Source organism: Sus scrofa, chromosome 4 (assembly GCF_054392235.1).
Source record: "Sus scrofa isolate SSC_HxYL_T2T_F1_AM1 chromosome 4, Sscrofa_HxYL_maternal_Yorkshire_Landrace_v2.0, whole genome shotgun sequence".
Classification (NCBI taxonomy): Eukaryota; Metazoa; Chordata; class Mammalia; order Artiodactyla; family Suidae; genus Sus; species Sus scrofa.
In genome coordinates, this window is record NC_139386.1 from 38851968 (window position 1) to 38865952 (window position 13985).

At 43.3% G+C, this 13985-nt stretch overlaps 1 protein-coding gene and 1 long non-coding RNA gene across 7 annotated transcripts in view; both read right to left on the bottom strand.

The window, feature by feature from the left end:
• MATN2 (matrilin 2) overlaps positions 1–13985 on the bottom strand; it is a 170598-nt gene that overhangs the window by 83134 nt on the left and 73479 nt on the right. For all 6 annotated transcript variants that reach the window (XM_021089069.2, XM_085022004.1, XM_021089067.2 and 3 more), the window contains exon 4: positions 11476–11598. In XM_021089069.2, coding sequence (XP_020944728.2) covers positions 11476–11598 — 123 coding nt within the window. The remainder of the gene's footprint in view (positions 1–11475; positions 11599–13985) is intronic.
• Positions 5624–11407, bottom strand: LOC146403774 (uncharacterized). Its single transcript, XR_014843646.1, has 2 exons — positions 8268–11407; positions 5624–7893 (listed from the first exon to the last, which is right to left on the bottom strand). It is a non-coding gene; the product is annotated as an uncharacterized LOC146403774 (long non-coding RNA).

Consider the following 13985-nt stretch of genomic DNA (forward strand, 5'->3'; position numbering starts at 1 on the left):
TAACCCGCTGAGGCACAAGGGGAGCTCTGCAATTCAAGGATAATATCACTTTATTGGGTGCCAATGAAACCCTCCACACGTGGATACAAGATTCAGAATTCTTTCAATGACATCAGTGTATCTTTGACTAAGTTCTGGTTTGTGAGTTCTAAGCTGAATAGATAGCGCAGAGTAGGCAATTTTGAATTTTATAACCAAAGACCACAGCAAACTCAAAACAACGCCTTGCCGGAGGGCAAATGTTAGCACGTAGCTGACAATCAACAAAATCTGCTTACTTCACTTATTTCCTGGAGAATTTTAGGAGGGCTGTTAACTGCATCTGCTCAGTTTTCCCAATTGAAATAAATCAGTGAGGATTTAAGAGCCCCAGGGCTGTGCTCAAATCCATCCCTAGCACTTCCCCCAAGGCTCACAGGCAACCTAGATTTAAGTGCCTTCCTTCATGTGCAATCTTGAAACCCCTGGCATAGCGCCTGAGCCCGGAGAACTTGGACAACGTTCATCCAGTTATGTTGGACAAGGAGCACGGGACAAGACCACGGCTGCTGTGGCTGACATCATCCTGGGCAAAAATCAACGGGTTTTATTTATTTATTAATTTATTTTTACTGACTTCTCAAAACTGTAGACAAGCCACACAGCATGCTATTGACACCAGTGACAGTTTAACCTCTCCTTTGCAGTTAAAGCAAAATGAACACCTTTAAAGACATGCTCCCCTTATGGCTCCTGCTGTTATGTAGCCTCAGATGTAGAAATCAGAAATCATCTATCACAGCAAGAGAGAAGAGAAAGGTATTATTAGAGCTGTTATTTTACTCAACTGGGAAACAATGGGATTTCTGCCCGCTCCAGCCCAAAGGCTCACTTGGAGTTAGGGCTTGGCAAAAGCAGGCAAAAACACAATGCCTCCATTTTGGGGACCACCCCCCCTTCATCATATCTGAAAGCCCTAATCTTATTTTGACAGCTGTAATTTGGATTTAAAGACTTTCGACAGTAAATGTGAGTCATCATCCTTGTGCTTCGATGCTGGAAGAAACAAAACCAACCTCATGTCACCCAGAAAAACAAACCTGTCCTTTCAGGCAAACTCCAGCTGGGCCTCACATCCCTGCTCCCCCCAAGAGCTTCACTCTTTTTCAATCAGTTCTCCTCATCACAAATCAGATTTCGTTTGCTTTTGCAAAGGGAAAAGAAAGCAGGAGGATCCCCCAACCAAAGCCTAAAAACATAAGTAAATCTGACCAAAGGAGGTTGATAAACTAATGAATAAATAAGCATGAGCAAATAATGCCCTAATCTTGCAGAGGGCTGTAGCCACTTCCAAACGGCTGTCGTGTCCCCGTGTTCTTGATGAGAACTCCCCACCAGAGGGGACTCTCCCAGGGAGAGATCTAGTTTCAAACAGCTAGGTCAGTGATTTCCCAACTTGAGTTGAGATCCAAATCCCCCCAAAGCGCTTGTCAAAACGCACACTCCTAGGCCACATCCCTAAGAGTCCCTGATTCAGTAGGTCTGGGGTTAAGCCTGAAAATCTGCATTCTTAACAAGTCTCCCCACCCCAAAAGCTGAAGCCGCTGTCGGGGGGACCACACTTTGAGAACCGCTGTCCCAAATGCCTGTGAAAATAGGAAAGCAGTGAAGAAGCTGTACGAGGTTCACACCCATTTCCTCACCTCGCCCCCCACGTGTAAGAATTCTTTCACAACCGGCATTCTCCACTCACATGCAGTCAGCTGGTTATCCCGTGTCTCTCATGGGGCTCTACTCAACCAGGATTCCTTTTTTTTTTTTTTTTTTTTTTAATCCTGGGCCCATGGCACAGCCAGAGGGTGAGCAAACTGCACGTAAGGATGTCCAAGTTCTTGGGCCCAGCAGTCGGGATTAAGAGGGGGTTTCAGGACCAAATTTCCTCCGCTGCGGTTCCGGGCAGTCTCAGCATCTCTTCCTTTGCCTCGAAGCTGAAGGCGGGCTGCGTGCGTGCGCGTGCGCAGTTTACGCCCTCCGCGCGGACTGAGGGCTGCCCCAAAGCGCAGACCTTGACCTCGGCTTTCCACACTCCCGTGCTTGTGCCAAGATTCCATCCAATTTCAGGGCCAATTAACCACGACCAAACACATCCAGCCAAGCATTTTCCTTGAACTCTAACCCTCATCTCCAGCTGCACCCAACCACTTGTGTGGGCTCTTGCGTGGACTCCCTGCTTTCCCCTCAAAATCAGGTTTCTTCTCTGAAGTTATTTGCAAGTTTAAATTCTACAAACACCCCTCACCTACCGTTCCCCATCTTAGGTCCTAAACTCCCTGGGGCGGGGATTATTGCTGCGATCTCCTAATTAATTCCATGGGCATAAGAAACACATGCACTGAATTGACTCAACTGATTAATATTGTAAACTCATTGCATCTTGCATCTTCTGCTCCACACACGCAGAGCACAAGGGAAGCCAAGATCTGAGCGCTCCTTGGGGCTCGAACATATGAGAAACACTCATTTCTCTCCCACACCCCGTAAGAGGGTCCGGGCCATAGAATTGAGTGAACAAATGAAAGGGGATGGATGGATGGTATTGTTGCCCTCATCCTCTACCTAATCTAACCCTCTTATATATAACTGCTAGGCTTAATTTACTAAAACTCGGTTTTCCCCTTGACATCCTGCGTTCAGCCCCACTACCCGCCAAAGACCTGGGCTGGAACTCAGCTTGCGAATCAAATCACTCCATAATTCGCTCCAGCTTAAATTCCTTTCCTCAACCCCCACTAATGCCCCAAACAAACTATTCCAGACCCACAGTCTGTTCTAGTTAGCATCCCCCAAAGACAACAAGCCCTGTATTTTTCTTCTCTTCTTTGACTTGCTAGAAAACCTCCTCCTCCCCAACACCTTCCCTGATTGTTCCATGATTCCTTCTCTGATCTCTTGAAGGCAACTGTCTCAGCACCACTTACCTTCCAAAACCACCTTGTTCTGAAAATACATATATATATACATATATATACACGTGTACCCAATACACACATGTGTACCCAAGAAAGTCTGCTGGGATTTTTATATGGATTGCTTTGAATCTATAGATCAATTTGGAAAGAACTGATATCTGAGCAATATTTTTTTTGATTCCATGGTTTGATATATCTCTCCATTTATGTATGTCTTTAATTTATTGCAGACATCTTTTGTATTTTGCAGTGTATAACTCGTGCACATCTTTTGTCAAATCCATCCCTAATTTGTACATTACTGGTGCTAGTGTAAATGGTACTTTTTAAATGTTTATTTCTGATTTTTGTTGCTAGTATATAAAAACACAAATAATTTTCTAAGTTGACTTTTTATCTTGTGACCTTGCTAAAATCATTAATTAATTTTAGTAGATTTTGAAGATTCTATCGGCTTTTCTACAAATGCAATCACATAATCTGTAAATAAAGGCAGTTTTACTTTTTCCTTACCAATCTGTATGACTTTCTAATTTCTTTTGATTTTATTATTATATCAGTTGGAACATCTAGTCCAATGTTGAATGGAAGTCTGGCAGTGGACATACTTTCTTGTTCCTTACCTTAGAAGGAAAGCACTTAGTATTTTACTCGAGTATGTTAACTATAGGTTTTTTCATAGATGCTCCCTATCAGGTTGAGGAATTTCCCTTTATTTCTAGGTTGTTGAGACCTTTTATCATGAATGAATGCTGGGTATTACCCAATGCTTTTTCTTCATCTACTGAAATAGTGAAATATTTTTTCATATTTAGTCTGTTAATATGGTGAACTGAATTATATTGATTGATTTTTTCTATTGAAGTGTAGTTGATGTACAGTATTATACATATCTACAGGTGTACAACACAGTGATTCACAGTTTTAAAAAGTATATATACTCTATTTATAGACGTTACAAAATACCGGCTAGTCCCTGTGTTGTAAGGTATTTCCTTGCAGCTTATTTTATACACAGTTGGTATCGCAACCCCCATCCCATCTTGCTCCCCTCTTTTTCCCCTCTCCCCACTGCTAACCACTAATTTGTTCGCTATATCTGTGAGTCTGCTTCTTTTTGTCATATTTGCTAGTTTGTTGTATTTTTTATATTCCACCTAGAGTGATATCATCTAGTATTTGCCTTTCTCTGTCTGGTTTAATTTCACATAGCATAATGCCCTCCACATCCAGTTATGTTGTTGCAAATGGCGAGATTTCATTCTTTTTTATGGCTGAGTAATATTCCATTGTATACAGATATATATACCACATCTTCTTTATCCATTCATTTGTGTTTTTTTGTTTGTTTTTGTTTTTTGTTTGCTTGTTTTTTGTTGTTGTTTGTTGGGTTTGTTTTTTGTTTTTTGTTTTTTGTTTTTTTTGCTTTTTAGAGCTGCACCTGCAGCATATGGAGGTTCCCAGGCTAGGGGTCTAATCAGAGCTACAGCTGCTGGCCTATGCCACAGCTGAAGCAAAGTACGATCCAAGCCACCTCTGCAACCTACACCACAGCTCATGGCAAAGTCAGATCCTTAACCCACTGATCAGGGCCAGGGATAACCCACAACCTGATGGTTCCTATTTGGATTTGCTTCCACTGTGACAAGACAGGGACTCCTGCAAAAACTTTTAAATTTAATTAAGTCCCATTTGTTTATTTTTCCTTTTATTTCCTTTCCTTTTGGAGACAAGTCCAAAAAAATGTAGCTATGATTCTGCCTATGTTTTCCTTTAGGAGTTTTGTGGCTTCTGATCTTACATTTAGGCCTTTAATCCACTTTGAGTTTATTTCTGTATATGGTGTTAGAGAATGTCCTCATTTCTTCTTTTACATATAGCCGTCCAGTTTTCCCAGACCATTTTATTGAAGAGACTGTCTTTTCTCCATTGTGTAGTCTTGCCTTTATCATTAATTGACCGTAAGTACATGGTTTATTTCTGGGCTCTCTATCCTATTCTGTTCCATTGGTCTATATTTCTGTTTTTGTGTCAGTGCCGTACTCTTTTGATTATTGTAGCTTTGTAGTATAATCTGGAGCCAGACACTGATTCCTCAAGATCTGTTCTTCTTTCTCAAAATTGTTTTGGCTATTTGGGGTCTTCTCTGTTTTCATACAAGTTTTAGAATTATTTGTTCTAGTTCTGTGAAAAATGCCACTGGTATTTTGATAGGCAATGTTTGACTCTATAGATTGCCTTGGGTAGTATGCTCATTTTAACAATATTAGGAGTTCCCGTCGTGGCGCAGTGGTTAACGAATCCGACTAGGAACCATGAGGTTGCGGGTTCGGTCCCTGCCCTTGCTCAGTGGGTTAAGGATCCGGCGTTGCCGTGAGCTGTGGTGTAGGTTGCTGACGCGGCTTGGATCCCGCGTTGCTGTGGCTCTGGCGTAGGCCGGTGGCTACAGTTCCGATTCGACCCCTAGCCTGGGAACCTCCATATGCCGAGGGAGCGGCCCAAGAAATAGCAACAACAACAAAAGACAAAAAAAAAAAAAAATATTAATGCTTCCAATCCAAGAACATGGTATATCTTTTCCATCTACTTGTTTTGTCTTCAATTTCTTTCATCAGTATCTTATAGCCTTCTGAGTATAGATTTTTTACCTCCTTAAGTAGGTTTATTCCTAGGTATTTTATTCTTTTTGATGAGATGGTATATGGGATTATTTCCTTAATTTCTCTTTTTGATATTCACTGTTAGTGTGTATAAATGCAGTAGATTTCTGTATACTAATTTTGTATCTTGCAACTTGGTTGAATTCATTGATGAGCTCTAGTAGTTTTCTGTAGCATCTTTAGGATTTTCTATGTCAAGTGTCACATCCCATATTGATTGATTTTTTTGAATGTTAAACCAACCTTGCATTCTGGTGATAAATCCCATTTGGTCTCGATTATATTATATATATGGATTCTATTTGCTATGTTTTTAAGAATTTTTACATCTACATTCATGCAGAATGTTGGTTATAGTTTTCTTTTCCCTTTCAAATAATGTGACTGTTTTTCTGGCTCATGCTCTTTGATTAAACTCTAATATAAAAGCCATTAAATTGCTTATGTAGCTTGGGAAAATGTCAGGAACATATTTGAAGAATGAAAGCTGTGAAATGCATTTGGTATGGTTCTTAAGAGAGAAAAAATGAGAAATCTGGACAAGAAAGTTTACATTCTCTTGCCAAGTGAAGTTTTCTAAATGTTACATTTTCATTATTCTTCCAGATAGAGTAAATATTCCAGAAAGGAGGCGAATACAGGGAACACTCCTTATTTTAAAGAAAGAAAGAAAGAAAAGAAAAGAAGACAAAGTTCTTTCTTGTTAGTAGGAAAAGAATTCAAGGAGAGGGGAATGGTAGAGGGATCTGAACATGTGAAGACAGGCACACTTCACGAGGATTTTCCCCCCATTTTTTAAATGAGGAAAGGGAAGGGCATAAATATCTATTGAGCCCTATGGACTATGCATTATGGTAATGCTTTTACGTATTATCTCACAGAATGCTTTTGGAGGGGGGTGATGTTTTTGAGGACAGAAGAATCCACAATGTTGCCTCCAGTACATTCCAAATTGCTTACATGGGCAAAACTTTGAAGGTTAAGATTATTTAATGTGCTTGATCCAGTCTTTAAATGAAAGGGTACATTTTTTGAGATACTAACTATTGTCCAGAAGAGGGTTATCTGAACAGTAAAGAGACCCAAATCCAGATCACCTAAAGATACATTCATGCCTCCCTTGAAAAAGAAAATTAACAGGGGGGAGAGGAGCATTACACTCTTCAACAATCAAAGGACTTTCTCTTTTTATTTGGAAAAGGAAATAAACTTTTTGGTATATAGCTTCGGATGGCAGAAATGAGATCAAAAGCGGGAATTACAGCAAATAGGGTTTCGGCTCAACAGCTATCCAAGCTCTGTGGAGGTGGGATACAGGTGCTTTGTGACAGCCCTGTGTCCCAGATGGGCAATGACAGTTGGCCGTGCACCATCACTCTGGGACCCCAGAAAGAACTACAATTCCTAATTTAAGGGGAAGGGGGAGCTAAAAGCTTGATAGCCAAGGTCTGTTTCCACTCGAAGAACATATGAATCAGCTGTGTCTGCCTCCTCTCTCCGCACAGGCAAGGTATGAATAGAAAACAGTAGGTAGAGTGTGTGAGTGAGTGAGTGAGTGTGTGTGTGTGTGTGTGTGTGTGTGTGTGTGTGAATGCCATCACCTAAGAGTCCCTCTCACAATCATTCTGTGCAATGACTCCCACAGCAGTTGGTAGTGGACTTGGTGGGGGGGGGGGGGGGGAATGACAATCATTTGCATATTAGTCCTGGTGACTTAGTTCTGAGTCTCCCCTGGGATCAATGAGCCTTTGAACCTGCCTGTCCTCCTGGTCTTGGAGGAGTCTCTCTCATTGCAGGGTTGTCTGCCACCTGAAGGATCATGGGACAATATCTAATTGTGAGTAAGAACGAGGACTGTGCAGCCACACATAACAGGATTTGGGTTCTGGTTTGGTCTCATTACTAACCACGTGACCTTGAGGAAATTGTCTCACCTTTTTTGGTACCTTACTCTCCTTATCTGTAAAATGAGGATGCTAAACCAACTTGAAGAGTTCGATGTCAGAGTTAAATGAGATAATGAATATAAAGCACTCAGGAGAGTTCCTGGCACATGTCAAACACTTAATAAGTGGCTAGAGTTATGGGAGCTCTCGTCGTGGTCCAGCCATTAACGAATCCAACTGGGAACCGTGAGGTTGTGAGTTCAATCCCTGGCCTTGTTCAGTGGGTTAAGGATCTGGCAATGCCATGAGCTGTGGTGTAGGTCACAGATGTGGCTCGGATCCCAAGTTGCTGTGACTGTGATGTAGGCCGGCGGCTACAGCTCTGATTTGACCCCTAGCCTGGGAACCTCCATAAGCAGTGGGTGCGGCCCTAGAAAAGACCAAAAAAAAAAAAAAAAAATTAAAAAGTGGCTAGTTAGGCTCAGCCTTGTGTGCAGCACTGAGCTGGGCGGCTGCACTCACTTTTGTCTGCAGTTACCCTGGTTGTCTATTTGATTTACTGCTGTTTTATTCACTATTTGATTTCCAGTCATTTGTGTGGGGCCTGGCACATCTTAAAGGCTCAGAACTAGAAACGGCTGTGTCTCACTGCTTTCCAAGCCCACGGAGTCCCTCTCCATATTGGTGGGGACAGATCCCCTCCAGCAGCTCAGAAACAGAGGTCAGGGTATGGCCCAGCCTTCCCTTGGCACAACTTTAATTGTCCCCCAGACCAAAATCATGGGCTAACAAGGACTTATCTGTGAGATAGGCATTGATCTGTCAGCACTCTTTCCATTTTATGGGTGAGGAAGTTGAATCAAGGAGAGTGAGACAGACGCAGGATTCAAACTCAGGTCCGTGGTCAATAAAGGTCCTGGTCTTTCCATAAGGTCACCAGTGTACAATTTCAGGTATTCAAAGAAAAGAGGGTTTTTTGCTTGTTTTTTTTTTTTTTTTATGGCTGCACCCGTGGTATATGGAAGTTCCCAGACTAGGGGTCGAATGGGAGTTGCAACCACTGGCCTCTACCACAGCCACAGCAACGCGGGATCCGAGCCACATCTGCAACCTACACCATAGTTCACGGCAGCGCCAGATACTTTAACCCACTGAGAGAAGCCAGGGACCGAACCCGCACCCTCATGGATACTGGTCGTGTTCTTAACCCACTGAGCCACAATGGGAACTCAGAAAAGAGTTATTATCATCTTTTCCTGGAAGAGCGAGAATTGCTCTTTAGGACTGGACGTATCAAGTGCAGTGCTGACAATAAAGGTGGTGTAACTGATTCCGGGTGATTGGAGGGCTGGTCAGCTGGGCCAGCAGAGCCCTGGCTCCAGCTCCTGCCCTGCTCCCTCACCTCGAAGCCCTTCCCTCCCACTCCCTTGCTGCCTGACACCAGTGAATCTCAAAGTGTGACAGCAATCTCAGTCAGAAGTTCATGGCCAGTGCAAACTCAGAGGTCCCCACCCCAGACCTGCTGTCTCTGCATCTCCAGGGGGTGAGACCCAGGGCTTGGTTCCTGGGTGACTCTTAGTTATGGAAGCTTGAGAACCACCCCCTGGATTCAGCTCCCCGCCCCAGCCTCTCTGCCCCACCCCCATCAGTCTGCCCAAAGCCCAGGCAGTTTTGGCATCACACTCTTTGCACCCACTGCCCTAGAACAGAGCCAAGGCCAGAGCCACACTTGGGGGAGCCTGGGGCTCAGGACATGAGGTGGGACCAGTCAGGGGGTGGGGGGGGGGTGGCAGATCTGGTGTGTGGGGAGGGCCCAGCTCATGACATCAGGGGGAGAACTGTTTGTTTTTTATTTGCTGGTCTCAAAATTCCTCTGGATTGTCTAAGCCAGCCCCCAGAAAATGGACATCGGCAGAGGCCTGAATTGCAGTGAATCACGGGAGCAGGAGACAAGGAGGGGCATTTCTGGTGCTCAGAAGAAGGGAAAGGCAGGACCAGAGGTAGCAACATGTTGGCGGGCTGAGCGATCTGAGGAGGAGCCCAGGGCAGGGCAGCTCCTGGAGAGGACAGGGTGGGGTCTAAGAAGATGTTGTTTGCTGAGCAGCGTGTGAGGTGACCTCGCCTGAGCTCCCCCCCCCACCCCGATCTCCAGTAAATTCTATTAAACCCGTGAACATATGCTACGAGTGATGTTTTTGTTATAGAAACTGAAGAAGGGTCCAGCGGAAGGCCAGGATGGTTCAGGCTCCACTCCACAAACAACCTGGGATCCTGGGGTCTGAGAGGAGATGCAGAACACAGCCTCCCCCTCACCACACCCGCCCCTCCCTGGTGTTCACCGAGTCTGAGGGCTTTGGGCTCAGAGGCCACAGAACTGGAGGAGTGGAACAGATGTTCCCTAATGGGGGGGCAGGGAGGGCAGGGAGGCCCCTGGCCAACCACCCTCAACCCAGTGAAAAGTGAGAAGACAAAAGGAAAATGTGGTTTGGCTCTATAAATGCGATACTAATTACAGCCATTTGTGCAAACTGCTTTCCATTAATGCTTAATTGCCTACCATGCGGTATAATAACAATTACGCATTGCATGACCTACATGTCAGATTAAAGCTGAGTTTTATTTGTCTCCATGTGGGCCAGTCTTCCTCATGTCTTGAGGAAGCCTGGCTGTCTGTGGACTAACACAATGGCTTTATTTATAGCTTGGAAAAAAAAAAAAAAGTATAAGCAGAACACTCAGTGTATGGGTAATTCTCTCCTCTAAGAGACGGATTAGCTCATGCGCTTCAAATGTCCGTATATTGTCTAGTTTGAAGTTTGGCCAAAAAAGAGGATGTGAGTATTATTAACGCTTTATATCTGTTTGCCCTTTTTTACTTAGGAGATATATAGAGCATCCCTCACCAAAGCAACTAGATCCCTGCCCACCGCTAAAACAGAACTTGAATAAAGATTCCTGGCCAATGTTAATGGCCCATCCTAAATCCACGCTTCAGGGAAAAGGATAAAATACAGAAACAATTCCTCAGGGCACAGGCAATAGAAACAGTAGAAGAAAAGGCTCTTAAATGATTGCTCCTTCAGAACAATTTGGAAGTAGGAGTTCCTGATGTGGCTCAGGGAGTTCCCATTATGGCTCGGTGGTAAGGAACCTGACCAGTATCCATGAGGATGCAGGTTCGATCCCTGGCCATGCTCAGTAAGTTAAGGATCCGGCATTGCCGTGAGCTGGGATGTAGGTCTCAGACAAGGCTTGGATCCTAGTCGCTGTGGTTGTGGCATAGGCTGGAAGCTGCAGCTCCTATTTGACCCCTAGCCTGAGAACTTCTATTTGCAGCAGGTACAGCCCTAAAAAAACGAAAAAGAAAGAACAACTTGGAAGTAAAGGACAGCAGCTCATGAATTCAAAGAGGCTATTTCTGAGAAGGAACATCCAATGTTCTTCCAAATTCTTCCTGATGGCCTGCTGTGTGCCTGGCTCTGGCCTTGGTGCTGTGGAGGCAGAGTCGGGGCGGGGGGGCAGGGGTCAACACAAAATACAGGAGTTACAAAACCCGGTTTCTAGGGAGGTGATGACTTGGTTGAGTGAGGGGCCCCAGATGAATTAAATGGGCTCAGGTAAAAGAAGAAAGAGTGAGGAGTTCCCATCATGGCGCAGTGGTTAACGAATCCGACTAGGAACCATGAGGTTGTAGGTTTGATCCCTGGCCTTGTTCAGTGGGTTAAGGATCCAGCATTGCGGTGAGCTGTGGTGTAGGCTGCAGATGCGGTTCGGATCCCGAGTTGCTGTGGCTCTGGCGTAGGCCGGCAGCTGTAACTCCGATTCGACCCCTAGCGTGGAAACCTCCATATGCCATGGTTGTGGCCCTAGAAAGGGCAAAAAGACAAAAAAAAAAAAAAAAAAAAAAAAAAAAAAAAAAAAGAGAGAGAGAGAGAGAGAGCAGAGAAGGACAGTACAGACACATCAGCAAAGCAGTCTTACTTCTGCAAGTCGTCTGATCCGAGTTGAGGATGTAGCCTTGTTTGCACCTGCAGACGTACGAGCCGGGGGTATTGATGCAGAAGTGGGCGCAGTTGTGCTCCAGGATGCTGCACATGTGGACCGCTGAAAGGGAAGACATGGCCAAGTCAGGCAAGCAGGAAAGCAGGATGCCTTCTCTAATTTCATTCACCCTCAAACATTCGTCCAGAATCTATACTGTGAAGGAGTAGGCAGGACCCAAAGAGGACCAAGCTACAGTCTGTGCCCTCAAGGGGGTTTGCAGCCACTGGTTGAACAAGATAGTTCTATCTAAACACCAACAGCAATACTTAGGTAAAGGGCCACAGAGGATCAAAGGGAAGTAATGTTAGGCTGAGCCACGTGAATTGCTGATATCCAACTAAAAACTGGTCAAAGGCAACTTACAGACACAGAAATTAAAAAACAGAAATTTCACAGTTCAATTATTAGTACCCAATTGGAGGGCTCAGAAAGTTTGTTTTCTGGCCACACCTGGGGCATGTGTTCCTGGACCAGGGATTGAACCCGGGCTGCAGTTGCAGCCTGGACCACAGCTATGGTAACACCAGATCCTTAAACTGCTGTGCCACAAGAGAATTTCCTTGGAAAGGGTGATACCACTGCAGACTTTGGCTAATGCGTGGATTTTCAGTAGGCAGCAAGGGGTTTGGAGGAAAAGCTATTAGTTAAATGAGAAGGTGGTAAAGAATTGACAGTGTCTCAGGATCAAGAAAGTAAATCCCAAGAGTAATGTAATTTTTTAATAGGCAAAAGTGTTATGAAAATTTTGGAGTAAAAAAAATGCATTCATATGTTTCTATAATCTTTATGTCTCAATTTAAAATATTTCTGCATTTAGTTTCTGAAGTACCTAGGGTGTCAGATATATTGATGCTTGTATAAATCTGTCTGGAGCTCATAACAATTCTTATTTTTTTTTTTACATCTTAATTTATGACTTCAATCCCTACAATTCAACCTGAACATCCTTAAAATTAATAAGCATCAGTATAAGCAGAGTAACAGCTATGCAAATGTTCTCATAAACAAAAAGGATGTTCATATGTAGGAACATAGTTTTATAAAACTAAAACAAAAGAGGCTTTCAAAAGAGAATAATCCCCTTATCCAGGGCCTAGGACAACTCAGCTACTGATGAAATCATGGTTTGTCTTAAATATATGTCCTTTATTTCAAAGTAAGAAATGTGGTGGGCAGTAAGTGAAAGTAAAACTTTTTTATTTCATAATAAAACAATTTAGAATGACTACTCTGAGTTTACACTTGTCTGCCTTCTAGCTCCTGTTTAGATACAAATAACGCTAGGAAAGTTCATTTAACTTTAGTGTGAAAGAAATCTCTGTTTTTGTGACCGTGGGCAATTGTCTGAACTTTATATTAAATGGGAGTAAAAATAGTAGCAACCTCAGAAGGGCCTTGTAAGGGTTAAAATAATTAAGAAGATAAGGTGCTTAAGACATCGCCCATGAGAATGCCTGATATGAGTTAGCTGCATGCAGCAAAGAAGAAGCATGATGGACTTTTATTTTACATACTTGGGTTCATCCTATATATATCCATCTTCAACGTGGTTTTTCACTCAATATCAGATTCTATCTCTAATGATATATACTATCTTTTATGGAATCTAAGAGGCTCTCAATTTCAGAAACGTTAAAAATGTGAGGACACATACAATTGATCCTCATTATTCACAGATTCCATATTTGCCAATTTGCCCACTTGCAAAAAAAATGTATTTGTAACCCTAATGTCAACACTCACAGTTCTCTCATCATTATTTGTGGACATGCTTGGAGTGATAAAAAATTTAGGTCACCCAATGCGCGCATGCCCAGTTGAGACTGAACAAGGCGATGCTCTGAATCGTTTCAGCTCTCAGACCATGAACAAGTGTGTTTTTAAGGCTTTTTTTTTTTCGGTCTTTTTAGGGCCACACCTGAGGCAAATGGAGGTTCCCAAGCTAAGGGTCGAATAGGAGCTGTAGCTGCCAGTCTACACCACAGCCACAGCCACACCAAATCTGAGCCAAGCTCTTGACAACGCCAGATTCTTAACCAAGTGAGGCCAGGGATCAAACCTGCGTCCTCATGGATACTGGTCAGATTCGTTTCTGCTGAGCCACGATGGGAACTCCTGAGGTCGACTAAGTGCCACACTTTTGGCACTTTTGTGCTTTTGCTTGGTGATTTTGCTGTTTCAAATGGCCCCAAGTGTAGTGCTGAAGTGCTGGTGTTTGCTGCAGTGAAGTGTGTCTGGTGTTCAAGAAGGTGGTGATGTGCCTTACGAAGAAAATGTGTGTGTGATAAATTTCATTCAGGCTTGAGTGATGGTGCTGTTGGCTGTGAGTTCAATGTTAATGAATCAAAAGTATGTAGTAAAGAAGGTGTCTTTAAATAGAAACACAAAAGACAAAAAATAAATAAATATGTAAATAAATAGAAACACACATAAAACAAAATTATGTA